The 26,029-nt window shown below is 40.0% G+C and overlaps 1 protein-coding gene across 2 annotated transcripts in view; it reads left to right on the forward strand.

Moving 5' to 3' along the window:
- Positions 1-6,984: 6,984 nt before the first annotated feature.
- Positions 6,985-26,029, forward strand: part of STK3 (serine/threonine kinase 3) — a 144,711-nt gene continuing 125,666 nt past the window's right edge. The window contains exons 1-4 of one of the 2 annotated variants that reach the window (XM_030011546.2): positions 6,985-7,347; positions 14,526-14,606; positions 15,058-15,186; positions 19,083-19,197. In XM_030011546.2, coding sequence (XP_029867406.1) covers positions 7,325-7,347; positions 14,526-14,606; positions 15,058-15,186; positions 19,083-19,197 — 348 coding nt within the window. In that variant the 5' untranslated portion in view covers positions 6,985-7,324. The remainder of the gene's footprint in view (positions 7,348-14,525; positions 14,607-15,057; positions 15,187-19,082; positions 19,198-26,029) is intronic. The other variant, XM_030011545.2, reaches the window with a different exon arrangement.

Consider the following 26,029-nt stretch of genomic DNA (forward strand, 5'->3'; position numbering starts at 1 on the left):
AAAAAACATTAAGCTCTCCCTTGTTTAGAAGGCATTGAAATGTGATATATGAACACAAAAGAAGTAATGTCTTTAAATCTTAAAACGATTAGCAGTTTTACTCTGTAGGGACCTATGGGAGGAGATGGACTCCACCCCGAGGAAGATAAAAGACCTCAGTTTTCTCAACTGGAAGGAGTGATTCATTTTAGGTGCAAGTGGTATGCATGTGATATTCCTCATGTGGTAAATTAACTGTTTCCATTAAGAAAGCTCCTAGCATATGGAATTGCTCTATTTTCCTCTGCTCTGCAGAAAAAATTATACCACCAGAACATTTTCTTTTTGCTAAACCCAGTCTGGGTAAAAGTGGGCAGCATTGATGGCTGTTGATAAACTCTTTCTTGCTATTAAAGAAATCCACTAATCTTCCACCGGTTTTCTGCTTGCAACTAAGAAAATTTATTTTTAGTGAAGGAATAGTGGAAAAAGCTTAGGACTCAAATTTAATGGAGTTCTTTAGCTCTCTAGATAGTAACTTGCTTTATGTTTTGCTGTGTTTTTATAACCTGACCTATGTACGCTCAGTCATTTCAAAGTTTTGTTTTCAGCAGAAAGTTCCCTTGCTTGGTAGTGACAGTAGTTTAAGTACTCAGCCTGGGTAGTAGTGAGGATGCCATAAAACTCTCCCCTATTGAACCAAACCGAACCTGGTTAGAGGAGACTCAAATCAGAGCATCGTTTAAAGCCAGTTCTGTGAAACTGTATTATTTGCTGCTTTGCTGTTTCTTTAGTACATGGGCCACTGTGGGGAAGGCTTCCTGCTGCTTTTAAGAGCAGAATGGGAACTTAAGTGCAAATCTTAATCTTTTTCTTTTTTTGAATATATTTCTACTTTCCATGGGATCTTATCTTGTAATCAGACCCGTTACTTCACAGTCAGTCATGAAATAGCTGTTGTGCCACTGAATTTTTTTTGTGAAGTTTTAAGACTAGAATTTTACTTAGGTCTTTTTTTTTTTTATGTGTGACTGTATATGTTATATGAGTAGCTTATTTGGACTTGAATTATGATCTTCTGGCATGTTTTGATTGGGAAAGGTTGGAAAAAAGTAGGAAACTGAAATTTTGTGGTTTTTGGATTTTAAAGCATTTAGAATGAGTGATTCTTCCACAAAAAAACCCACTTGCTTTGTCATATCTATGAAGCAAGCTGGAGATGTGCTTCAGAAATAAATAGGAAGGGTTTTATTAAAAATAAAAAACTCTATGACTGAATAAGCTGTAAGCATTTCATGGCATTGCTTTGTAGTGCTCACTATTCACGATGTGCTTTCCAGTTGTATTGGGTTCTCCTCATTTGTCATTTGTTGTTCTGTACTTGTGCTTCCCACCTTTTTACATTTCTCTTCGAGCACTTCTGTGAAAGGCCCACAAGGGTAAGAAAACTTCCCTTCTTTAAATCTGAAAGAATGGGTCTAGGTTAGCCTCTTGAAAACATTGTCCCTAAAAATAAAAAAATATTCTGATCTTCCCTAAACATTTCTGTCATGTAGTCCTCAAATTCTCAGCTCAGGAGCTAAAGGAAGATGGGAGAAAATGCAGCCTTCACGGTGGTGGAAACCTTGGGCATAAGGCTGTGTGTATCCAGGCAGCTGAAGTTCGTTTCGTGTAGTACTTGCTTCATCAAGTAACAATGATTCAGTCATTCTTTAGTTATTGATACTAGTTTCCATTCCTAACACAGCCATCAAGCCTTGCTAGTTAAATGTTATTTATTTATTCTCCAGCATGTGAGCACACCTCTTTGTAGACTGGAGAACAGATGGTTGCCCCTGAAAGAGGGGGAATATTTTTGTGTAGAAGGGAATCCAGAGTAACCCTCAGTATTACCACAACAACAGTAATTGTTTTAAAAACCAAAATGAGATTTTTTTTTCAAGTTGATGGTAATCCGTAGATCTCATGAGCACAATCAATGCAGCTGTAGTACAGACTGGAATATCTTCTGTGGTTAACTGTAAATAGCAACTCTGTATCCATGGTTTATTTTTACTATAGTGTGCTATAATAGGAAAAATAGCAAATGGTAAGTCTATATATAGCCTGTTACTAAGACCGTGAGCTAAATGGTTAGTCAACAGAAAAATCCTATCCTAATCAACAAATATCTTTAGGTCTAGTAATAATATTTTGGATAACAAAACGATGTATATTAGGTAGTGAGAGGAATTGCAGCAGTGCAGCTAATATTTTACTATTGCACGTTTTTACTGCTCTTTTTAATGTCAAGTAGGAATTTTGTAAATCATGCTGATTTTAATAGAGTGGATATGGATAGCAGAATCTGTACCTATATTTCCTGACTATTTATTTTCCGCATCTTTCTTTTGCTGGACCAGCAAAAAGTGATATTCCTTTTACGTGACATTAATTAACCATTAAGTTGTGAATAGTTCAGGAAAAGAAATAACAAACAATTGTTCCTTATTCCTAAGCTTGATTAAAAACTCACTTTAAAAGACTCTAAATTTTAGTCCAAACTTGAGAATATGCTGTTCTTTTATATTTTATTTATAACTATTTTATGACTGACAGGGTTAGGAAAGTATATAGCAAATTCTTAGATAAGCCTTCAAGGTTACTTCATGTTAGACATGATAGGTAGGAAAAAATACAGGCAGAAGTCAGTTTTTCTTATCTTCTGTATAAACAAGCTGGTTTTTCATCCAAGGCCTTTTCCTTAACTTTCAGCATACCAGATCACTATCAGGCAGTCACAAGGAGAGACATGCAAACATGTTGTTGTTGACTATTTGTCTACTGAATTTATGAATTGGTTTCTAAGGAAATCAGGCTCCTGCATTCATTCTGTCTTTGTGCTTGCCTGCCGTTCCTTGCCTTTCTCCCCTTCACAATCATTTGTGACTTAGCTGGCTAGTATTAATCATGTTTGACAAAAAGCTGGAGGTCTGTAATTATAGTAAGTTCCTATTTTTACAAAACTCATAGGTGATGGGTAGAGGAGGGAATGCCCTGTTTGTGGGGCTGTCCACCCCACAGCAAGGGAAAAGTAAGGGAAACTCTGTCCTTAGGTGCTGAGTTTGGCACCACGCTGTGGACTGACCTGCAGACTTCTCCTGCGAGCTAAACACCTTCTCCTGTGAGCTAAACAGCAGACTGTGATGCAAACATAGCATAATTGTAAATCCATGGGGTAATGTCAAGGTGAGCCAAGGCATGGTGAGATATTAGTGATGTGGAGGGGTTTTAAGGAGCACAGAGCTGGGGGCACGCTTGGGGGTCTCTGCGGGCAGCGAGGATATTGCGGGTTTTGGCATGCCGAGGGGGTGAATGGAGCTACTGTGGAATGATACAGGGGACGCTGAGGGAGAGTGCACCGAGGAACCTGTGAAAGAACTGGGGGGCTACCACAGTGAAAGGGTAGAAAACATATGGGGGCAAGATCTAGGCTGTGAAAAGCACCATGGACACAATGAAAGACTAGGGGTATTTTGTTTGGAGAGCATAAGGTGTTCGTGACGTATCTCCTGGAAAACATATACTATTAATTCTGACGTTTTCTAGTAGTGCCATGTAGTAGTTACAATGCATGTTGTTTAAATGAGCCTGATTGACTACCTTCTGCAGTAAATGCTGTTTTTATTTGCTACCACAGGAACTAGATAAGGTCCCTACTACAACATACATAATTTATTTGCATGATGTTTATGAATGACTTTGAAGTATATATTTGGAATTTAAATCTTACCATTAGTAATACCTGTTAGAAACTCAGACATGAGATTCTCAAGTAATTTTTATCCTTGTCAGGTTTATTATGAATTATGTGCAACTGAGGCAGGATCGACATCTTTGAACTTTTTGGTTCATGTATTTAGGGGCTTGGGGACAGTCTTAGTTTGTGGTTATACAGCACCTAATACTTGTTCATGTCATCATGATTCCTGATTCCATTGCAGTATAAGTAATTATAATATAAATTATATTATCTGTTTACAAAACTACATTATAATATAAAATAATTATAGTACTCAAAAACTAAGTATGGTCTTTATCCATCCTTTGGTCTAAAGAATTACATTTGATGTTGATGCCAGTTCTGCAGGGAGGGGAGTCCTAATGCATGCTGATAAATTGGTGAAGTGAATGAAATGCTTTAGAAGAAAAAGAGTAATTCAGTTAGTTTCCCCCTATATTTTAAAGATACGGCTACATTAAGCCTTTTCTTACTCACCTGCCTTCTTAGCAGTGTTATATAGTTCCACTGTTGGAAGAAATAATGGGAATACTCGTGTAGATTGTCTGCAACTTCCTCATCTCCATGTTGTCTAGACACCAGCAATCTCATAGTATATTCATGCCTCCAGAACATCTGGACTTCCCTTGACTGGAAAGCCCGAATGAGGTAGTAGAACAGAGGGAGCCTGTTTTCCCTTTCAAAGTTCCTTCTTTGCTCGTGGCTAGGTACAGTACTGTAATGAATACCAAATCAGTGTTATACATCACAGCACGGTTCCCAAATTTGTGTTGCAGGGGAAGGGTGAGATAGTGTTATTTACTGCAATATCATTGACTAAAAATGCCATTAGAAATTGTAAGAGATGAATAAAGTGATCTTGAAAAATATTATGGTATATATGTTATCTTCTTGTTGATATATTATTTTCAGCATAAAAGTACTTAGAAAGCATTCTGCCAGTTGAATAAGGCACAGCTGAAACTTCTGTGAGAAAGGCATGAAATTAGTCCATATTTTTGGTACCATCTGCCCTGCTAGGTTATAAAGCCAGGTTACCTAACTTCTTCTGTTTCAGGCATCTTGGTTTTTTTCACACTTTTCTTTCTTCAGTGGCACAGATGGAGGACACTCCTGTCCCCTTCTTCCTCAATTATCAGGTAGTCAGGGTATTTTCTGGGAATGGGGATTGTGGTGTTAAATTGTTTTGAATGAAAACGAAATCTGCTATTCTTGGATGAATGTTCTTTAGACCTGTTCTCATCAACTGCTGTTAAAGGGGGAGGGAAGAGTGGCAGATTAGGCTTTTTAGCCTAACTTTTTCCAGAGAAACAACTATACGTGTGAATGGGGAGAGGGAGCACTTCTTGGCTCCCTTTCTTTGTCTTGCTGTTACAACTATAATATAGTACCTGTATTTTTTCTAAGACTCCTTTTCCTTGCTTGAATGTATAGTTTGTCAGAGCTATGGCTTGAGAGGGGGAGCTGGAAAAAACCTGCCTCCTCCGAAATAACCTGAACAAAATATTGCCTTAAAGATTTGTGTTAAAGGATGTGGAGACAGCCTCTGCATTCCGGGAGTATCATGGCCAAATATGGATGTCAGGCTTCCCTTTATTAGGTGAAACTGGTGAAATGCAAATAGTAATTGGTCAGTAGGTATAGCCAAATACCCTGTAGAACAAAGGTGGACACTAGCCACACGGCATCTTCTACCTGCCTGACCTCACTTGCCCTAGAACTGGGAGACGGGAAGTCTTGAGGGGTTCCTCCCCACTGCTTTCTAATGCACTCATACCGCCCTGCATCTGAGGCATCCGCTGGCTCCTTCTCCTGGGTGTTTTTTTTTTGGCATCTCCTACAAAGAGTTGTCTATGGTATGGACACATCTGGCAGTACTGCTGGTGAGCCACTCTGGCTTGTGGGATGATACTTGGAAGAGCTCTGCGTTAATCTGTTGTGCAAAGGAAGATGTTCTACTGCAGTTTTTCCATGACTCAGAAAAACAAAGAAACCTAAAAGGTCATATGGTAGTGTGTGATTTGTTTTATGGGTTCATTCAATATTGCCATTGTGCATTTAGCCCAACCACAGTGAGTCAACTGGATTGGATTGACTCAGCCAAAGTAGAGAACTTGCACAACAGTAGGACTTCAGTCATTCAAAATTCCCTTGCTAATGCACATCAAAGAGATGAAATTAGGTATGGAGTGTGGATTTTTCTTAGGGGGGAGTGCTGTTGTACATCTAAAATCAGTTTAAAGTGGAACTTGGGCATGTCAGTATTTTAATGGATCTTGCCCAAGTGTTTTACTACCTTGAACTTCCATTAGTTAGGCAAATAAACCTATTTTCAGGAAAGGATACAGAAATGGGCTTGAACATTTAGGCTTTTCTTGTATTGACTTGGATGGATCTACTTGGATGCTTTGTCAGTATCTTAAATCGCTACACAAACAGCAGAAAGTCATAAGTTGTAAGGTGGAGGAACTGCAGATAACTATCACACGGTACTCGGTGGCCTAAAAGCTGCTGCTTGAATAATTACGTGACAGCTTCCTATGGCTTTGCAGGGTAACTTGTATGCTTTGGCGTTAAAAAGCCCAGCGCCAAGCACCAGCACTTTTCACCTCCAAGCTGTACTGTGTCACCCGAGCCAGCTGTGGAGAGCAGCTCCCCCGTCCTGCCATGACTAACTTCGGAGTTCCTCTCTGCTGTGCTCCGGAGCCAGTTGTCCATGAAGACATTTAACTTTCCAAGGAGGGGCCGGATGCCACTCGGCACCAAGCGCCGCTGTTCTTTGGCCGGTGCAGACAGGCGGATGAAAGGCGCAGGCCGCCCGGCAGCGCTGCCCCGAGGCGACGGGGCCCGCGGGTGGCAGCGGGGGAAGAGCCGCCCTCAGCCTCCGCCTTAGGCCGCGGCTGTGCCCCAGGCCTGCCCTTGCCCGAAGGCCTAGCTCCAAGAGTCGGGGGATGAGGTGAGCGTGCGGGGGAGGGACGGCTGTCCTTCGCCCCGGCGGCGCCTCAGGGCCGCGGGCCTCTGTTTCTTCGCCTCCCGGTGTGCCTCGCCCGGCCAGGCCCCGCCGGCCGCCCCTCCGGCAGGAGCGGGTAGGGCAGCTTCCTCGGGAGGACTACACCTCCCGGCGTGCCCCGCGGGCCGCGGCCGCGCGGAGCATGTCGGGAGCGCGGCGCCTCGGCCCCGGCGGCACCGCCGCCTCCATGTTCTTGCCCTCCCGCCGGCGCGACGCCGCCCGCTCTTCCCGTGGTGGGGTGGGGCCTCGTCCCTCCTGCCGCTCTGAGCGGCTTCCGCGCAGTCCAATCAGCACTTGCGACGGCGCGGGTTGTAGCCACTGAGAGGCGCCAGGGGGCGGGCCTCCGCCGGCAGCCGGGTAGGTAGCGGTAGTGGCGGTTGCCTGAGAGAGGCCGGGAGCGGCGGCGGCCGCCGAGGGAGGGCGCGAGCCCCGTTTAAAGGGCCAGCTGGCTCGCGCGAAAGTTGTGAGGAGTTTAGCGGTTACGGGCCGGGTGGTGCCCAGGGGCTGGGCGGGAGCCCCCCTCCGGACGGCGGGGCCGGGGGGCCAGCAGCGGCATGGAGCAGGCAGCGCCCAAGAGGTAACGACCCTCCCTGGTGGCCCCTTCCCCTCCCGGAAGGGGAGGAAGCGGGCGCGGCGGCCTGGCCCGGGTGAGGCCTTGGGCCGGGGGGGGGAGCGGGCGGGCAGGTCCGCCCGCTCGCCCCCCCCCCCCCCCCCCGGCCTCGGGAGGCTCCGGTCCTGGGGGCTGTGAGGGGGGGGCGGCGGGACAACGACGGGGGCTGAGACCTGCCTGGCGGCCGGAGGGGTTGTCTTGGGTTGGGGAAGGTCTTCTGGGCGGCTGTCCCCGAAATCAGCGTCCTGGGTGAGCGTCCAGGTGGAGGCAAACCTTTAGGGGCTGGTTGAGTTACAAGAGGAATGTTTTAATGTTGAAATGAGGGAAAATTCATCGCCGAGAAGAGACCTTTGTGGCCTGGGGGTCTCTGTACTTCATAGTTCGGGTCTGTGGAAGAAACCGACATAAGGAGTTGTTCTTATCATTGCACATTAGAAAGTGCCCTTGTGTCCTGCTGGTGGAGGGATGCTTGTGGGGGTGGGGGTTGCATAGTTGCAATTGCAAATCAGGGAGTGGGAAGAGGCAAAAATCAAGAGTATTCACGCAGTATATATATTTTCTGAAGTATATAGGCTATCTGGTCATATTAATTACTGTGGGTTTTTCTTTTTTTAGCGCTTACCATTTGACTTCTTTTTGTGTGCATGTGTAATGATGTGGAACCATGAGCTTTTGCTTTGAATGTGACGCTGTCGTCTTAGTGCACAAAATAATTTTGCTTTAGTTTTGTGGGTATATTTAAATCGGAACAATGCTTTATTGATGTAGTTTTATGCTACATAGAATGTAGTTGTGTGGTATACAGAATGTAGTTACACAGTTTACGTATATACTTACTGTCTTAGAGCTCCAGGTATTTCACTCTTGTGTCCTGTTAATTTAATAAAAAATTGTGTAGGGACTACACAATATAAATTGGTGGTGGGAGATAATAAATAAATTTTACATTCTATTTTGAAGCATTTACATTCTACATTTAAAACCTTTAAAATTCTTTAAAACATCTTCCTGAGAGATGACAGACTTGAGAAGAATGTGGTCTTGAACTTCTACTGTTTTTTCCTCCAATAATACATCATGTAGCAGTGTCTACTGCTTGAAAACTTTGACTAAGAATTGATTAGTAGTTGTTATGCTGTGTTTTTAGCAGGCAACGGAACAGTATCTATTACTGTTATGCAGAGTGGTTTTAGCAGGCAATGGGGTGAGGAGGGACAGGCCTACACCAGTTTCAGGCTGACAGTGCTGCATGTCTCAAATAAAGAAAGTAGGACAGGCACTAGCAAGGGTTTAGGAGAAGAAATGGGAATGTCTGAGGAGTAATCAATGTTACCACCACCAGTGCAAAGCTTGCGATTTGGTGATATCAAGGGACTGAAAATAGAACTTGAAGTTAGCATAACCTACAAGACTTTTTTTTTTTTTTTTTTTTTTTTAAGATTGGGGATTTGCTTTAACTTTATTACCAAGCTGGAGGTGTGTGTCTGGCCTAATTGAAAGTGAGGAGCTGTTTAAATCCTTAGAGTCAGTCAGTAAGAATTAGAAAGCTAATGAGAGAACTTATAAATTCTCTGGCATGTTTTTATACTTTCCATGTTTTTTGAAGCTTATTTTTGGAAATTTGAATGTGATGACAATGTAGTGGATTTGTTTCTTCAGTGGGAGGGAAGATTTGAACTCAGTTTTTCGTAAGATATTAACTCAGGTTTTCATAAGACTTGAACTGTTCTTCATAAATGTGCATACATATCCCCTTTATCCATTGTTTTTTTACAGTTTTCTGATTGTCTGGTGTTCCCAACTGTTCTGCTAGGCCACCCCCTTTTTCTGCAAGTCTGGAAGGAGTACAGATTATTTTTTGTGGGCTGAATTTTTTGATGCCTGCCTTGGAGGCAGTAGTGGCTTGGGATGAACACACCACATTTACTTGGCAAAATATATGGGAGCACTAGCTTTACTTTGTGCCTGCTGTCCGCAAGAGCAGTTACTGACAGGGATCTATTGCCATGATATCTGTAGTGCAAGACATTCATCTAGAGGTAGCAAGAATTTCATATGAACACTTCAAAGCTGCATGGATGTCCTAGAATCCCAGTGTTCTCTCACAGGTATAGGGCACTTTTATTCCCCCTTTCCCTGTAAAGGAACACAGAACACAGTTGTGTGTTGTGTAAATCTTTAAAACAGCCCTTCAGAAAGTAGCAGTGATGATGCCCAAGTGATAGGCTAGGCCACTGTGGCTTTGAAATGGGGATGCTGTCAAAATCACTAGCTTTTCTTGTTTGACCAATGTACTGCAACAGTAACAAAAAACTTCTAAGGAGGAGTCCTTTTCAGAATAACTTTGTTGACTTTTTAAAATAATTTAGAGTAGGTGTTCAGTATAAAATCAGAACAATTTGTGCAGTAGCTGACCCAAAGTGTTTTCTTGCATCTGAGTTTCTAACTGTATTTCAGATGTGCTTTATATTTCTTTCCCTCACTAAAAAGGACATTCACTCTTGAAACAGTCAGTTACAAAATTTGCCTCTGAGTCTTCTAACTTTCCTCCGTTATTATTGTTGCATTTTTCTGTATATATTGGCATACTTGGGTATGAGGAGATAGACTGCATACAAGTGAAAAGGAAAGTAGCTGGAGATGCAATTCTGTCAGATACATAGTTTTTAATCTTACCCATCTCCTGCCCACTGCTGCCAAATAAAAGGCCTCTTAACAAGCATGGAGCGTGTTAATTAAGGTTTTCCAGTCCTTTCTTTAAACTTGGGTGGTTTAATTTTTGCTGAAAGTTAAGTTTTGTGGGAAGGAAAAACTTGTTTTTTAAAATATGAACTGTCTGTGAAAAATAGCTGGTTTTAATTTTTGTGTCAATGGGCATGTAAGGTCATATGGATGAAGATTGTCAAGTTCCCCTTGAAAATGATGGGACAAAAGTATAAGTTTGCTTGGGTTTTACTGGTAGAAAACTAAATGGAAGTACACAATACAATAACGTAAGCTGTCTTAAACTTGCTTCTACTTGTGTGAATGGTGTAAAGCAGTGTAAATGTCTCGAGGCTTTCACATGCTACCTCTATTTCTGACGCCTGCAGTGATTTCTCTGACTAGCTTCTCTTTTAATATATCAGTATAATTGATCCCAGCCATTCTTTCTAAATGTTTCAATGTGCTAGTTCTTCTGCAAAATAAACTGCATATATTCATGTTTCATGGTGCAGCTGTCCAGTTTTCCATAACTCATGATAATAATTGATGGAGTTCTATTCTTTAGTCGTGCTTTATTTTTTTTTGTTAGCTGTCATGTGGGTTTTTTTTATGCCTACCTCTGTAGCACATCACCAATTTATTTTGTAAAGTCTGTACGTAATGACCATAGGACACTAAACTTGTACTTTGTTTTTTCATGTTGGGGGGAAAAAGAAATATCTCTTGCTCTTTTAGGTCCTAATTCAGATGTTTCTGATCTTTATGCTAGGATTGGCAGTCTTGGATGCCTCACTGTTTCTAGGTTTTTCTGCATTTGGTTGTGGAGTTTTGCTGATGTCCTCAATGATGCATAAGATTCTGGTCGTGCTAAGTATGAAAGTTTTCTCCCATCAACTGGATTTACAAAAGTAAAATTCTTTGCTAGAATGTATTTTTCTTGTTTAACTCTTGTTAAAGTCAAACCTGCTTGGAACAGGAAAATCCTTTTGACAACTCTTATCGCAGAATTGAAGTTTAGTTAGTCCTCCTGCTTTCAGGAACAGCTCTCCTGGAAAACTACTGAAATAGCCCATAGCCACTACCTGATGATTTTTTAGATCAAACAAAAGTAGAGTTGCTTTCTCCCCAGGTTTTGTACTTGTCTTCTACACATCTCCTTACACTTTCTCACAGATAGATAGAGCCCTTTGTGTCTTCAGTTTTGCTTTCCCCCACTACCCTTGTATTTCTAGTCATGACTTAGCAGGTAGGTATTTTGCTGGGTGCTCATAGTATTCACTTCCCGTGTAGAGCACCTTAATGCTTCTAAAAAAGTAGTGATCATTCTGAAATGTTTGGCTCTATATGTCTGTCTCTGCACATTTTCAAAGTGTGGATAGTAGGACACACATGCACACAAACAACTCCTGATTAAGAAGCTGATTCTGAAGTCTTAGATGTGTTTCTCTGTCCCAAGTTTTAGTTGCTTGGTTTTAGCCAATATAATAAGATAATATTTCTAGTCTTTTCTTCTTGTATTCCACCTAGTGCTTTACAGCCAGTTACAACAGTCATCTTCCTTCTTGTTTCTCGTGAAGTTTTCATAAACACTTGCTTTATTGCAACCCTCTCAGGGTATATCGCATGCTGTTCTGTAGTTAAAGAGCTGGGAATTCTATTAAACTTCTAGAAATAGAAATCATTAAACAGTCTGAGTCATTAGGATCTTTCTATGGTTCAAAGAACTGTGGTGTTAATACTGTCACTTGAACATCGGACCTAGCATCTGTACCGTTACAATATATTTGTGAAGGAGCATGAAGTACTTTGAGCAGTGTATTTGGTGGTGAAATTACTGAGGTTGATGTATCTTTCTTCCTCTAAATAAGTTTAGTATTTAGCTGCTTTAGTGTTAAGTATTATTTGGTCTCAAAACATGTTTGTCAGAGTTGGATAATGTGAAAATAGTTTTAAAACTACAGAATGCTTATTTCTTTGGTCTCCAGGTTGCCTCTTAAGTACTCCAGATGATCTGTTATTTGACAGTGACATTGGTTTTGATCAGTTTATGGCTGTTCGTGATTGTTTCCCTAGCTCTTCTCAAGCACTCCCAATGCTTTGGTGTTAATGGTGCTGCTGGAACCCTTTTGGTATAGATTTTTTTTGTTTTCCTTCTTGTTTTCAGGCACTGCTATTTTGATAAGCAGGTGGAAGTGTTTGCTTCTTAGGCATCTTTGGTTGAGGTTACTGTATGTTTTCCCTTTTCTTGCAGTTACTAGAAAGTTCAGTCCCTCCACTGTTCTGTTGAGTATGTCTTCTGTTACACAGCTCTTCAATCAAGTAAGAGACTCGGCTAATGGTCATGCTTTTTATTTTTTGAGGCTCTGCTGGTATCGTAAGGATACTGTGCATGCTTTTTGTTGGTGGCAAGAACTTATTCTGTGAATGCTGCCTTTAAGGCTGCAGATAACTTGATCAGAGGGGAAAAAAGAATTTGAAACAAAAGAAACAAAGTTACTTGTTTCTTTAATACCTACCTGCAAAATCTTTTTTTGTTTTCCCTCTTCTTATTTGTCTCAACTTACACTCGTTCAGTAATGAAATATGTGCTTCCCTGGAAGATTTAAGTTCCATATTTCTGCTTTCTAGTCTCTAACAAGCAGAGAGAGGGTAAAAAAGAAAGCAGATTTGTTATGTGTTCCTGTATTTGACTTGTAGGCCACTTTTGCAGACTTTATTTAGCTGCTCTCATTTGGGTTTTCTGCTGTTTTTCTTCATGTTCATGAGTTGTGCCTTTACTTTGCTGTTTTTATTCCCCCTTAAAGACACGTGCTTTCCAGCTTCCTGCCTATTCGCTGTAGGAAACTGCATGGTCTTTACAGCAGTTCATGCATCTTTCCTTACAGATTGTGGATGCTTTTTGTATTCATATAATTGCTACATCTGTGAAATTGTTCTTTGATATATAAATGTGTACATCACCACCCCGCCCCGCTCCTCGCCCCAGCCTTTTGCTTTTCTTGTTTAACACCAATCCATATGACCTGTGTGTTATACAATTACTTTAAATTTTTGTCTTTACTCTAGATGGTTGGTAATAACCAGTCTCTTCTGACTCAGGAATTCCTTCATCAGTAACTTCACTTTATTTTTTAGTAGTTCTGTATATCACAGAATTGCAGCTCTTAATATGAAGGAGTTTCTTTTTAACACTGTTTTTCCAATGTTAGGTTTGACAATCTTTTCTGTCTGTGCCCTCCTCCCTTCCCCTATTTTGTATTCATTTCCAGGAAGGTGTCACAGGGTAACGTATTTTCTATAAGTTCTCAATCATCTGCTGTGCTTCAGGGTTTCTTTTTTTCTCTTTTTCCTCCTCCTGCATATGGAATATATTATCTATATCTAACACTACAGCACCAGCTATTCTTTAGCTCATCTTCTACTTCAATAGTACCCTTGACTATCATATAGTGTTAACTTATTTCAATCTTGCAGCAAAATTCCCTATAACTTTTGGGGTGAAGGATTTGCATGTTGCAGCTGCCCGGCCTCACCACAATGTGTGTGTGGCTATATTTTCCTGTGCTATGTTCAGTGTCAGCTCCATTGCAAGTCTGTAGCCAAGTTGTGTTCTGAGATCTGCTAGGAGTCTGGGGGACTGGGTGGATGGGAATGCTGGAGACCAGGGAAAGGCTAGGACTGCTTGAAAAGGACAAAGGATAGTGGTAAGAGTGGGTTGAGGGTGCTGGGAGAAATTGTAGGGTGATACTGAGTGATTTGAGACTGTGTGAGAGAGAACTGGAGGGCAGAATATGGTGGTGTTATGTAATTAGAGATTTTGTTGCACCTGTCCCTATGTACATTCACAAAGGTGCAAAAGGGACTGCCCCAACAACTCTTAGAGTACTCAACTCTGAAGTTCAGTGTTCTGCTACCACCTGTGTAGGTGAAGTGCTACCATATGCTCCCAGAGTCATCTTGACTCTGGGTTCTTCTTTTAACTTGATGTAATTCACTGGCTTATGAGTGGTATGGATACTTCATGTTGGTGAAGGATTGGTTTATATTTTCTTGGATAACAACATGGCATACTCTAGTAATGAGCATGTGTTTGCATGCTGGGTGCTTTTTGACGAAAGGTGAGCTTTACTGTATTCTTTGGCTGTTTCCACTTTAGCAAAGGAAGTGGTTTGGACAGTGAATTGGTCACATGCTGTTTTGAATTGAGCAAACATTAATGGGAAAGGGATAATGACAAAAATTGTCATAACTTTCTCCATCTTATATGATGGTTGATTCAAATTTTATTACTGCATTTTAATTAGGCATTTTATTTTCATTGGAATATATTTTTCTTTATAATCTTTTTTTTTCTGTATGCTCACTTGTATGAAAATTTGCTGGAGTTCTGTGTCTTCCCCCCCAAACAAACAAACAAACAACTTTTGTCTTTCTTTTAGCAAACTGAAGAAGCTAAGTGAAGATAGTTTAACTAAGCAGCCTGAAGAAGTCTTTGATGTTCTGGAGAAACTTGGTGAAGGGTAAGTGCAGCTATTTACAAGGGGATGGTATCAGAGGGAAACAGTATATAAAGCATGTGTTGGAATATTAAGTTACAGAGAGAGTGACTGTAAATGTCCTAAGGAATGCTTCTCTAGACAAGTTTTAATAATAAAGCAAATGTAGGCATCAGTAGACTTCCATGCTTCCCCAAATATATTTATTCATTTTTGATATCCCTTGTTTATTGAGGCAGCAAAGGTGCCTGTGCCTGTACTGAAGTTAGATGCACTACATCTTGACAAAGAGTCGTTCTTCAGAGGCAAGTCTTTTCTGGGGTCCTGACAGAACTGAATTTTTTTGCAGCCTGATAAAACCCTCAAACTTCTGCATGAACATCTGGCTTCTGTGACTTTTTAAAGTTTCTGCATAATGGAAATGAGAAGCAGTTTATCTTGTTTAAAAAAAAAAAATTCCCTCTTTTATTTTTAGGTCTTATGGTAGCGTCTTTAAAGCAATACACAAAGAGTCTGGACAAGTTGTAGCAATTAAACAGGTCCCCGTGGAGTCAGATCTCCAAGAGATAATTAAAGAAATCTCTATAATGCAACAATGTGACAGGTAGGTATGACAATTCTGCTCCCTTTCTAAGAGTCTATGTGAAAGTGTATTTGTACTTGTGAGTACAGCTGAAATATATGCAGCTGCAAACTTTTTTTTTATATGGAAAATTAAAACAGTCTGTGTTGCACAATTTACTTAAAGGAACCACTTTGCGGACCTCCTTCTATGCTTAGCTCAGATTGAAGGAAGTACAAATAGTGTACATAACAAACTGTTGAAAGAATAAGTGCTTGCCTCCGCTTAGAATTTTCCATGCTTGCTTCAATTTACTTGCACTGGCAAGCTGGAAGGTTAATAGTTCCTGCAAATGTCTTAGGCCTTGTGAATTCAGAGTTACCTGTTTCAGAAGATCGATAAAGATGTTTCTAGCACAAGATTAATGGCTAGCAGTTAACTTCCAAAATGGGATTCTGTCAGTTGCCTTTTTCATGCAGGAACATACCTTTTATAAAGTGAACAATCTTGTAATAGTTCTGAAGAAGAAATGTTAGCTTACACCTGTTTGCAAATGATATATCTTATGATTGCTAGTATTGTAGGAACGGAGGTCTTGATATCAAGTGTCTGCAAGGATGCAGAATTTTGCATTCCTTTCTTCTATGGAGTTAACAGTTTTTTATTTGAATATTTTTGGGGATAATCTTTTAAGGTTTTGGCTGTAACTTCAAAGTCAGATTTGCTAGGGTGAGTCTTTATTTGTGTCAGTGGTACAAGAATCTATTGTTTGTGACTCAGGAAAAAACAAATGGGAAAGCTTTGCACTCTGGTTAGGCAAAACCTTCTTTAAAATATTGATTGCTTTAGTCATTAACTTGGTGAATTGTATTATAGCAAGTGGTCTGTTATTTCTCACTTGTGTTTGTGCTTTTGTGGTGTGTCAATGTTGAAGTTCTGTCTTTAAATGAAATATTTGCTCTTGTTTGGCAATGAGCACTACTCATCCCAGATTTAAAGATAATCCTTTTCATGCAGTCTGAATTCATTCAGATTTATTGCTGAATGTTTTGCTCAGGTGTTACATGGGGCTTGATCGTACTGCTCCACAGCAGCTTGTGTATGGGGTCATGAAGGAGGAGAGAAGGTTCAAATATTTATCCTTAAATATAGGGATAGAGACCTCAGAGTACATTGTATCTAGCACATGAGAATGCAACTGTTCTTCAGACTTCTTTAGAACCTCTGCCTGCAAGCCCTGATCTGAGTATTTGTGACCTGTGAACACTTTGGATCTTGTAATCCATTCCCTTCTGGCATTGACTGCTCTGAATGCTAGAAGCTTGTTAAATGTGTAGGCAGTGGAATGGGAGGAAAAGGAAGGATTTATGTGTTTTCCCACATTCCATGAAGATGTGTGATATGGTTATTTCAGGTAATACTAAAGGATTTGGGACCCCTGAGGTTTTTTTTGGGCTGCTCTTAATTGTTTTTTGTCCCTGTGAGACTATTTTTGTCTGTCTGTCCAATTGGAGTTTTGTAACAGGTACAGGTTAAAGAAGAAGCAGCAATCTTGTTTGTCTGCTTAACTGTGAAACTAGATTTGATCCCCAGAGTAGGTCCTCAGCTCTTACTGTGCACTGGGAGAGGAGTTAAAATGAGTTTACTTTGATTCTTCTTGTTGCTGTGCTCTTAATTCTTTTTACAACTCCTGCTTTATTTCGTTCCCCTTACATAAAGGAAGACATTGAATAAGATGGAAAATAGCACCTAATGCATTTTCAGAGTTCTTCTGTGCGGTCGGTGATAGGATAGCAGCCCTTAGTCACTGTGTAGGCTTGAGCCATGTGAGCTGACTGGAAGCAGTGGTGTAGGTTGTACTGTGTGTCTGTCTCTTAGTACTAGACTGGAATTGAAATAGATACTTAAAACAAATGTCTGTGAAATATACTGACAGAGAAAAGAAGTGGTGATACTTGAGATTCTTCTACATTTTTCACCTTACTTTCTGTATTCTGCTTCGTGTGCCATTTTCCTTCTCATCCTAGGTGGGCCTACTCACCGTCTTATTCCTGCATCCCCTGTCCTGCCTCCCTTTTCTCTGTCCTTGTTCTTTGTTTCCTGCTTTTCTTTGAACAACGTGTTGTATTTAGTATCTACTGGACATGTACTCTTGTATAACTTTTTTTTTTTTTTTTTTTTAAAGAGTAAGAGTTCAGAATTTTAGAGCACAAACTCTTCCTTCACTGGACAAGATGCAGCCGTCCTCTGGTTGAAAAGAAGGGTTGGGCTGCAGCTCTGCACTACGTGCTTGTATGTGTTGTGTGCCTTTGTGCAAATACAGTGCTGTGCAGTACTGATGGGAGGGATGATGCACTTTTTAGTATTTTATTTTCACATGTGATGATTCCACAGATATTACAGAAAAGCACCAAGCTGTTGCAGTGTCTCAAATAAAAGATTATTAAATCTTAACACTTTATCCTTTCTTCTCCATGCCTGTTTCTGTAACTGGTTACACTGTACGTGCTGAAGCTCTTCTAAGGGAAAAAATGTAGATTCTAAGACAAGCAGTTGATATGGAAAAGGCTGGTCCATGTAGTTAACTGGGACAAGGCTTTAAGCAAATGTGAACAGTGTTTTGGGATTGCACAGCACTTGATGTTTTGAAAAGATTATCTTGTCCTGATTTGTAATAATATACCATTTTTGCTGGGAGTAGTAGCATAGTGTAAATCTGGTGAGAGATGGTCATGAAAATCAGTGGGTTTTCTTCAGAAGTAATAGTAGCCTTCCTCACTTCAGGAATTTATAAGGGGAGAGATCAGTATGTCATACTTGTTTGGTAGACATTTTGACTAGTTAGGAGGGAATTGACCCACCTTGCCTTCTGTAAAGGCACATTCCTATAGTACTAATAGTTGCTCTTTAATGAAGCAGTTTGCTGATAGTTTTGACCATCTTTTATAAAAATAGCATCATGTTGCAGGAGGCAGCCATAGGTCCTGTTTTTTTCTTACATCAGTTTTCTAACAAAAAGTGTTGCTGCCAAACATGCTGTTCCTAAAATACAGTTTTTTGCTCCAAAACAAAATAGTGTTTGATTCTACCTCACAATGCAGGTGTTCTGACCACAAGCCCCTGTCTAAGATCTCAGTATCTTGCTTCCTGACTTTACAGTTAGATTGCCATCTATCTCCCACAATCTTCTTTGCTGAAGTTCCTGCAAAAAACCCTCCAACCTTTTATTTCCATATATACACCATGTAATCAGTTTTCTGAAGGAAGATCCTTGTTATGTTTACCATATCTGTTTCTGCCTTTCTTTTGCAAGTGCCTCCGACAAAGTATTATGTCAAGTGACAAACTCATGAGTAGCAAAGCAATATGTTCTGTTTATGACTGTACTACCTCTTCACATGAGGCACTTCAATATGAAAATGCATTTGCAAATCCAGAAGTCTTGTTCAAACCAACGCTAGATTCTGTTTCTTATGGAAGTCTAGATCTGTACTTGAAATAAGTCCATGCTTGCAAAACCAGGAAAACATGGGTGAGTTTCCATGGTTTCTTGCTCAGGAGAGAAGAAAACAAGGCAATCTTTTCAAGAAGGGAAACATCCAAAAACTTTGTGAGGAGAGTTGAGAGGCCTTGGAGGAGGGAAAAACAAAGCTTTGTTTCAGAAGACTAATGTTTGAGAAAACTGTCTGTATTTGTAGATCACTGAAAGCTTGTGAGATATGTAGTAGTGCCTTTATAATTTTATTAAGCAGTCAGACTTCATTCCAACAAGGCATTGGTTAAGCTAATTACAGTTTTAAAATGTATTTGATGACACTTGCTCTTTAGCTGTGTTAGTGTGTGTCAAACTGTAATTTTTAATGACACTTGTGATGATGATTTTTTTCCTTTCCCTACTAAGAATTCATTTATTTATCTAACTATTTTTTTCCATCTAGCCCCTATGTTGTCAAGTACTATGGCAGCTATTTTAAGAACACAGATCTATGGATTGTTATGGAATATTGTGGAGCTGGCTCTGTTTCGGACATAATTAGACTTCGTAATAAAACGGTGAGTTTTTTCAAAAAATGTATAACACTTATTAAAATTAAACTGTGAATTAAGACTGGAAGCCAGAATAAAAGTCAGAGTTATGAGACAGGATCTTGGCTGATGCCAAGGGGCGTATCTGTGCCTTGGTTCCCCAGGAAACAAGGTCGTGCAGTTGCTGATTATCTGTTTGTCCGTTCCTCTGTGGAGTGATCATCAGCCAAAGAAAATGCATTTTGAAATATGAACATCCTGTAAATTTCTTCAAAATTACTGCTTTGTACAAGGCAAAACTGTGTGCCTTCTTCCCCCTACCCCTTCCACCTCAGAGTCTGTCAGCAGGCCACTTAGTACCTGCATGGTTTGAAAACAGGCATAGAATTGTCTTGATTCCACTCAGTAATTAGGAAGCATGAGAAGTAATTGGCCTTACTTAAGGAATGAAAAGGGGAAGGGATGCCAATTAAGCAATGTGAGAGGGAACCAAAATGGAGGGTTGTGTGGAAGAGCCTTAATGGGCTTATAACAGCAGTAATGTAGAGGAGGATGCAAACCTGTAGGAAACAGGCTTTGTTAGTTCTACTTAAGAAACAGTTTCTCTGAAAAATGTTTTGTTGTAGATGTCAGATAATCTTGAGTTCCTTTGAGTCCATTGTTTTCAGTAGTGGGCTGTAACAGAAGGCATGCATTTTACAAAGTACTGTGAGATGACCCTCTACTTGCTAGCTCTTGTACATTTTGTCAACACGCTCTGAAATGTTCCTTGCAGCATACCTGGGAGCAGAGAGGGAAAGAAAAGGAAAGAAAAACAATCTTTAGGCTTAGAAAGTAAGTTGTAAAGGAAAATAGGATTAGATTTATTAGGAAATGAGGGTGATGTCCAGACTAGAGAGTGCCTCTTTGGGAAAGGTGGCTTGCGTCAGGGCTGCTGTAATGTTGAACTGATAACGGGAGGAGCCAAAACCAATGGGAGATTGCTAGAATTCCTGCAGCCTTTAGAACTGGTGTCCTTACAGTTGTATATTATCCAAAGGTCATAGCTCCAATGAGAAATGGTGCAAGCTAGTCTAGAATTTAAAACAAAACAAAACAAAAGTCCCACTTATTCAGAAAAATAAGGAGCAAACTTGTGTTTGCATCAATAGAAAATGCTAGAATTTTTTATTTAAAATTTATATTTTGTATTTATATTAAATAAATTGGGCAATCTAGTTTCTCTTATATAAATTTTAGGATATTGACATAGCAGAGATATTAGAGATTTGAGGGGGAGATGTTTGAGTCTCAGGGCAAATGCATACCAAGGATCAGACAAACTAACTCTTCTACTGCTGTTTGTGGTTAAAGTTGATATGATTAAATAGCATAAATTCTCTTATAAGAAATAGAATAATCAATAAATACCTGGTTACATGTAATGAGGGTAAAGTTAACATACTTTTTGTAAAGGCAAGTCATGCAGTGCGTGGCTGGTAGAGTTCTATAAAGGAGTTGTTGGGCACACAAATAATGCTGGTTGGTGTAAAGTTGGTCTGGATGTGCTTCGTACTGAAAGGTTTATGGACAGACTTCCACACCAGAGGCTCCTGTGGTGGAGTAAATGGGTAGTTCTGTCATAGATGGGTATTTGGCTTAAATATGAAAAAGAGGGTATGAGTAAATGGTCATTTGGGGAATACTATGTGGGTCTGTGCTATCCTCTTTGGGAAAGAGGGTAGAAATACTGATAAGAGAGGTTATATTCCTACTAGTTAAAACAGGGAAAGACTTGAAATGCTTTGTGGTACCGAGTGTCTGACTGATGATAAAAAGCATAAGTAAATGTGAAGAGATATATTTGGCTTGGTGGGGGAAGCAAAGTCTTCATATACAGGTTCATAAGCACTTCAGCTTAATGTTTAGAAATAACGGAACAAGTAAAGTGGTTGCCAAAGATTACAATAGTACCAAGGAAGTAACAGAACTATGGAAGTTAGAGAAAGATGACAAGGGTGATCGGAAGTAAAGAATACTTCTTTAGAAGGGGATATTAAATAGATTAGGATACTTCTGTGTTGAGAAGAGGTACCTGGAGGGAGAGACATGGTGACAAGATATGCCTATATCTTACTGTTTATTACACAACAAGAGATCACTTGTGTTAGGAGATCCAAAGCAAAAATTTTTTCTCTACACATGATGATGAGGTCCACTGTATAGTTACAGAAGATCTTACAGATGCTAAGTTTGTTTTCAAAAGGCAATTGAATAAGATCAGGAAAAAATGACTGTGGCTAAATGCAAATATTTAATGGCTGGAGCAGAGAATCCATGTGCTTCAGATATCTGGGAAGATGAAGCAGACAAGTATTGCTGTTTACTTGTCATGAGCTTACATTCAGACAGCTACCAGGCTAGATAGAACTTTTATCCTGGCTTAGGATAGGGGGGTGTTCTGGTGCATATAACAAAAAAAGCAAAACAAACTCCTGCCACGCTTACGTCTTGCAAGTTTTGGAAGATTTAGGCAGAGTTTTGGGCTTGTTTGAATTCTCTTGCTCTTTGTGGAGTAGTGACCTGATCACCCAGACTACTGTGTGATGGAAAGCTTGTGCCTGTGTTACTGGAATGAAGCTGTTTAAAGTACTTCAGCGTTCTGTTGGTGACCTTAATTTTTTTTTTTTTTTTTTTTTTTTTTTTTATGGAAACAAGAAGTGGTTTCACTGTACTTTTCACAAGAAAAAAAAGAAATGTCTTCACTTGGAATTGAGGAGGGAATTGATTCTTATTTTGTCAGAATGTTTATTGAATAGGCCCAGACGCACAGGGGTTATGTGTTCTGTAATTTTCTGAAGTTGTCGAATGAAGACTGTGGCTGGGCCAAGGAAAAGTTTATTTCCTCCTTCTCCATATGTAAAGAAAAGAAACTGAGGAAGAGAGAGTTGAAGTAAGAACCCTTACTTTAATGCAATGGTCATTAGGACCATCATTTGGACTCAAAGGTCTTTTTGAACCTAAATGATTCTATGATCATATCAAAATAAGTCATAGGAAAAGTTGGATGCCTCGTCATATTTGGGGAGGAAACATTACTATGCATTTGTCCATGTTGCTTATCTCTAAAACTAAGACTTTTCTGATCTTTTTCTATATCTGTGTTTCCCCTACTTCTTCAAAAGTTTTATTTGTCTAGAAACTGAACAACACTGGGCTTTGCTCTAATGGACCAAAAATGAGGGAAGCAGAATTCAAAGTTAAGGAGATGTCTAGTAACTGTTTGGAGCCTGTTTATATAGAGAGTTTTTCAGCTTGACAGGAACAGGTTCTTGTCCAAGAGGCCCAAGCTACTACTTTGAAGTTAAATCGACTCCTGGAATTCTGCCCTGGAGTCTTCCAGCATGCCAGGCAGATCAGCAGCACTGGAGCAAGCTTATTGATGCCTGTTAGCTCATCTGAGGTGTGGTGTTCATCAGTCCAAGGCAACAAAGCTGTATATCTAGTTTTGTCCACTTATTTTAGAGACTGATTTGGGAGGTACGTGTATCTTATACAGTCGAACTGTGGGTTGCTGCCAGAAAGGTGAGTTCTGCTGTTATTGTCCAACCTGGCTGATGTGTTCCTGCCTTTTCCATGCCTCAGATGCAGCGGTTGTGTGGCTGCAGGGTGATCTTGGCTAAGCTTGATGGGGGTACTTTTTCCTCTCTAGTCTATCCTCCCCACCCCCTTGTGAACTAATTCGGGACTTACTGTGGCAGTACAGGGCTTGATCTGATGCAAGAGAGACATGAGAAATGAGTAGTGGGGATAGGGAAGGAAAAGAAGTAATGAGACTGACTTTTTCAGTGGCAGCTTGCAATAGAATGAGATAATTACGATGTGAAGCAATACTTTGTAAGTCCTGCTGGCTGCTATTAAGATATCAGGGAGCACTGACACACCAGCAACCCAGCCTCCCTACTGATAATTTAGGGTGCACTTGCTCATCCACTAATCATGGTTAACTGAGTCATTCTAATCCTGTCTCTTTCAGGGACCAAATTCAGTTGGCTGTAGCATACCACGTAGTGGCTATGCAGTGGGTTTATGAGACAAAACCTTATTTGGGATAGTATTGTAAGTAACAAGTGTAGCAATGTACTGCTGTACAGGTGGTATGCTGTTGGGTCCGGAGGTCCTGCATCTTGTATCTAAACTATGACTTCCTTTACATGCCAGTTTATTTATCAGTTACATATACGTTGCCTTGTGTATTCTTAGTGATTATCTCCTGCCATGTTTTCTTAGCTAATTACCTTTTTTATGTGTTTAAGCTCCAGTAATTCAAATGAATAGCATATCTGAATCTCTAGATGCTGTGTTTGGATGTCCTCCTGGTTTTGCTTTCTATATATGCTACCATGGGGGTCCAGGGCAGACCTTTGCTACCTCTCTGGGCTAAAGGCACTTTGCTTGTAAGAATGTTATTTTGCAGTCATGTTTCTCAGCAATTTCACAGTTAAAATAGTTTTAATTTGTAGGCCTTTGCTGCACTAAAGTACATGTGATTTGCAGCTGTAAATTGGTTATCTAAAGCCTAATAACTCTTACGTTTTTTGTTTAAGTAGCATCTATCACAGTGCAACTTCTTCAGGTGAGCCCACATGGATTAATTAATAGCCAGCCAGTCCATACACAAAGATTGAAATTCCTTCTGCACTAGCTAACTGGTTTAACTGATCTTGGTGGCCAGAAGTTATGGCAGTGGACAAGGCCATCCTGGATATAGTGCTGACCATATTCTGTCTATAAGCCTTCTGGGAGGTGAATTGAATCAATGTTCTAGTCAGCTGTGTTACTCTGAAGAGAGTGGTCTTTAGGCCAAGACTCCTCAAGTACTTTTCTATACAGCCAGACTGAGGAAGAGGAGGGAAGAACTTGATCCCAAATGTCCTGCTTGCCATATTCCTTGTCTAGCCTTACAAACCAAGGTAGTCTATATTAGCTTCTGCAATGTGACACAGATTATTCAGTGCTTGTCTAATAAAATCCTTGTTATGACTTTGAATGATTGACATTTACATAAATGCTGGATGGCATTATCTCAATTTTTAGGAATTATTTTTCCTTAGTTCTTTAGAGTAGCATTGCAGGTTCCTTCAAAAATGGGTTGTGGTGTCTGAATCTCAACATGATAGATCTGTCTTGCAGCCTTGCAGTAAAACTGTATCAATCTGCTTGGAAATTAGCTCATAGGAGAAAATTAGTTTTTATCTCAGGGAAAAAAAAGTATTTGTTTACGTGCCAGAAATAAGATGCATGTTATGTGTTGGTTAATTGTCATGAAAAAGAGCAAATTAGAGCTACACAGTTATTCATCTGTTTCCAAAATAACTATGTATATATTACATGCAAATAAGACCACCAAAAAGGCATTCAGAAGTTGGGAAGTTTCAGAACTAAGATTGGCCGTGCAGCATCCCCTGGTACATATGCAGTGTGAAACACTAATTGTTCTCTCTTACCCCTTTTTCTATAGGGCTCAGTGTTAGTGGATCATGCTTACTCAGTGAGGAATCACTGTATATGCTATTAAAATAGTATATAATCTGAAGTCTGGTGTTAATATGCAAGATACTAAAAGAGTTGCTCTGAAGACAGAATTATCTTTCCCCAAACTTTATCTGACCTTCATCTTTCCATTAAAATATCTGACTAGTTAACAACAGTATTTATCGCTATGAACATCTACAGGTCAGTTCTAAGGAGAATTAGCTTCCTGGATGATTTCTGTAGCTTCCCACCTAGATTACCCAAGGTAGGTGCACAAAATGTTGGAGATCATTTTGCGCACAGTCTTAAAACTGTTGGTAGCCACGTAATGACAAAATGTGTAGCATCATGTAATTCACTGACTTTCTGTTTTTGAAGTGTGCTTCTTGGAAGAAAGCTTACAAAATACTACTTCAGTTCTAATGGCTGTATTTGCTGGGTTTCACAATGTTTGTATTTGCTGCTGATCTCTTTCTGCAGTTGGGTCACTGCTAAAAGCTGAGAGAGGCTATAATATGTTGAGGGGTGGGATAGAATTTTCATGTTCTTTCTGATCTGTACAGACTGTCTAGTTGCGTATTAACCAGATCTCCTTTCCCTCCCTGCCCTCCGCTAAGTTTCAGGAGGCAAATTTGGGGAGATTTGAGGAGAATGGCAGAAGTTGCATCCATGGTTTGAAGTCAGTTACTTATTTTTTCAATTTGAGCCGGTAAAGATTTTTCAAAGAAAAGATTGTTAGAATTACTTAATGTAAACAACAGCTTTTTTTCCCCTCTTTTATATAATTTTCGGTAATGCCAGTTTTAAGTTGCTGAAACAATAAAATGACCATGTAAACATAGAATACGAAGAAATTTATACTAATATGTTCCAATCAGAGGTAGCTGTTTAAATGAATGTTTAATCAGGTCAGTCCTGTATTGGTACCCCATATACACCTCGCGTCACAAAACACTCACAAGGTCTTATTCCTGTTATACTAAAGGGTGGAAGTTTAACCTTATTGCCTCCCCACAATGCTCTTTCCCCTCAAAGAACCCCATTGTTGTTTGCCTTGGAGAGCCAGAAATATCAGCTGAATTGTTAATGTCTTTGCAGTTTGAGTCAACCTCTCCGCATATAAAATTCTAATCTGTGCAGTAAAATTTGTCTCAATCTAAGGAATTAAGCCAAGTTTCATTAAGGTTAGAACGACATATCCTTCTTCCATATATATTTTATTTTACAATAAAAGATTCTGTGTTTAAGGTTGGGATGGATTTATTGCTGTATATTATTGTGGTGAGGAAGTGGAGGAAATGTAAGAAAACTGCAGGTAAAAGAAAGGTTACTCTGTTGAAATTGG

The sequence above is a fragment of the Aquila chrysaetos genome, chromosome 4 (assembly GCF_900496995.4).
Source record: "Aquila chrysaetos chrysaetos chromosome 4, bAquChr1.4, whole genome shotgun sequence".
Taxonomy (NCBI): Eukaryota; Metazoa; Chordata; class Aves; order Accipitriformes; family Accipitridae; genus Aquila; species Aquila chrysaetos.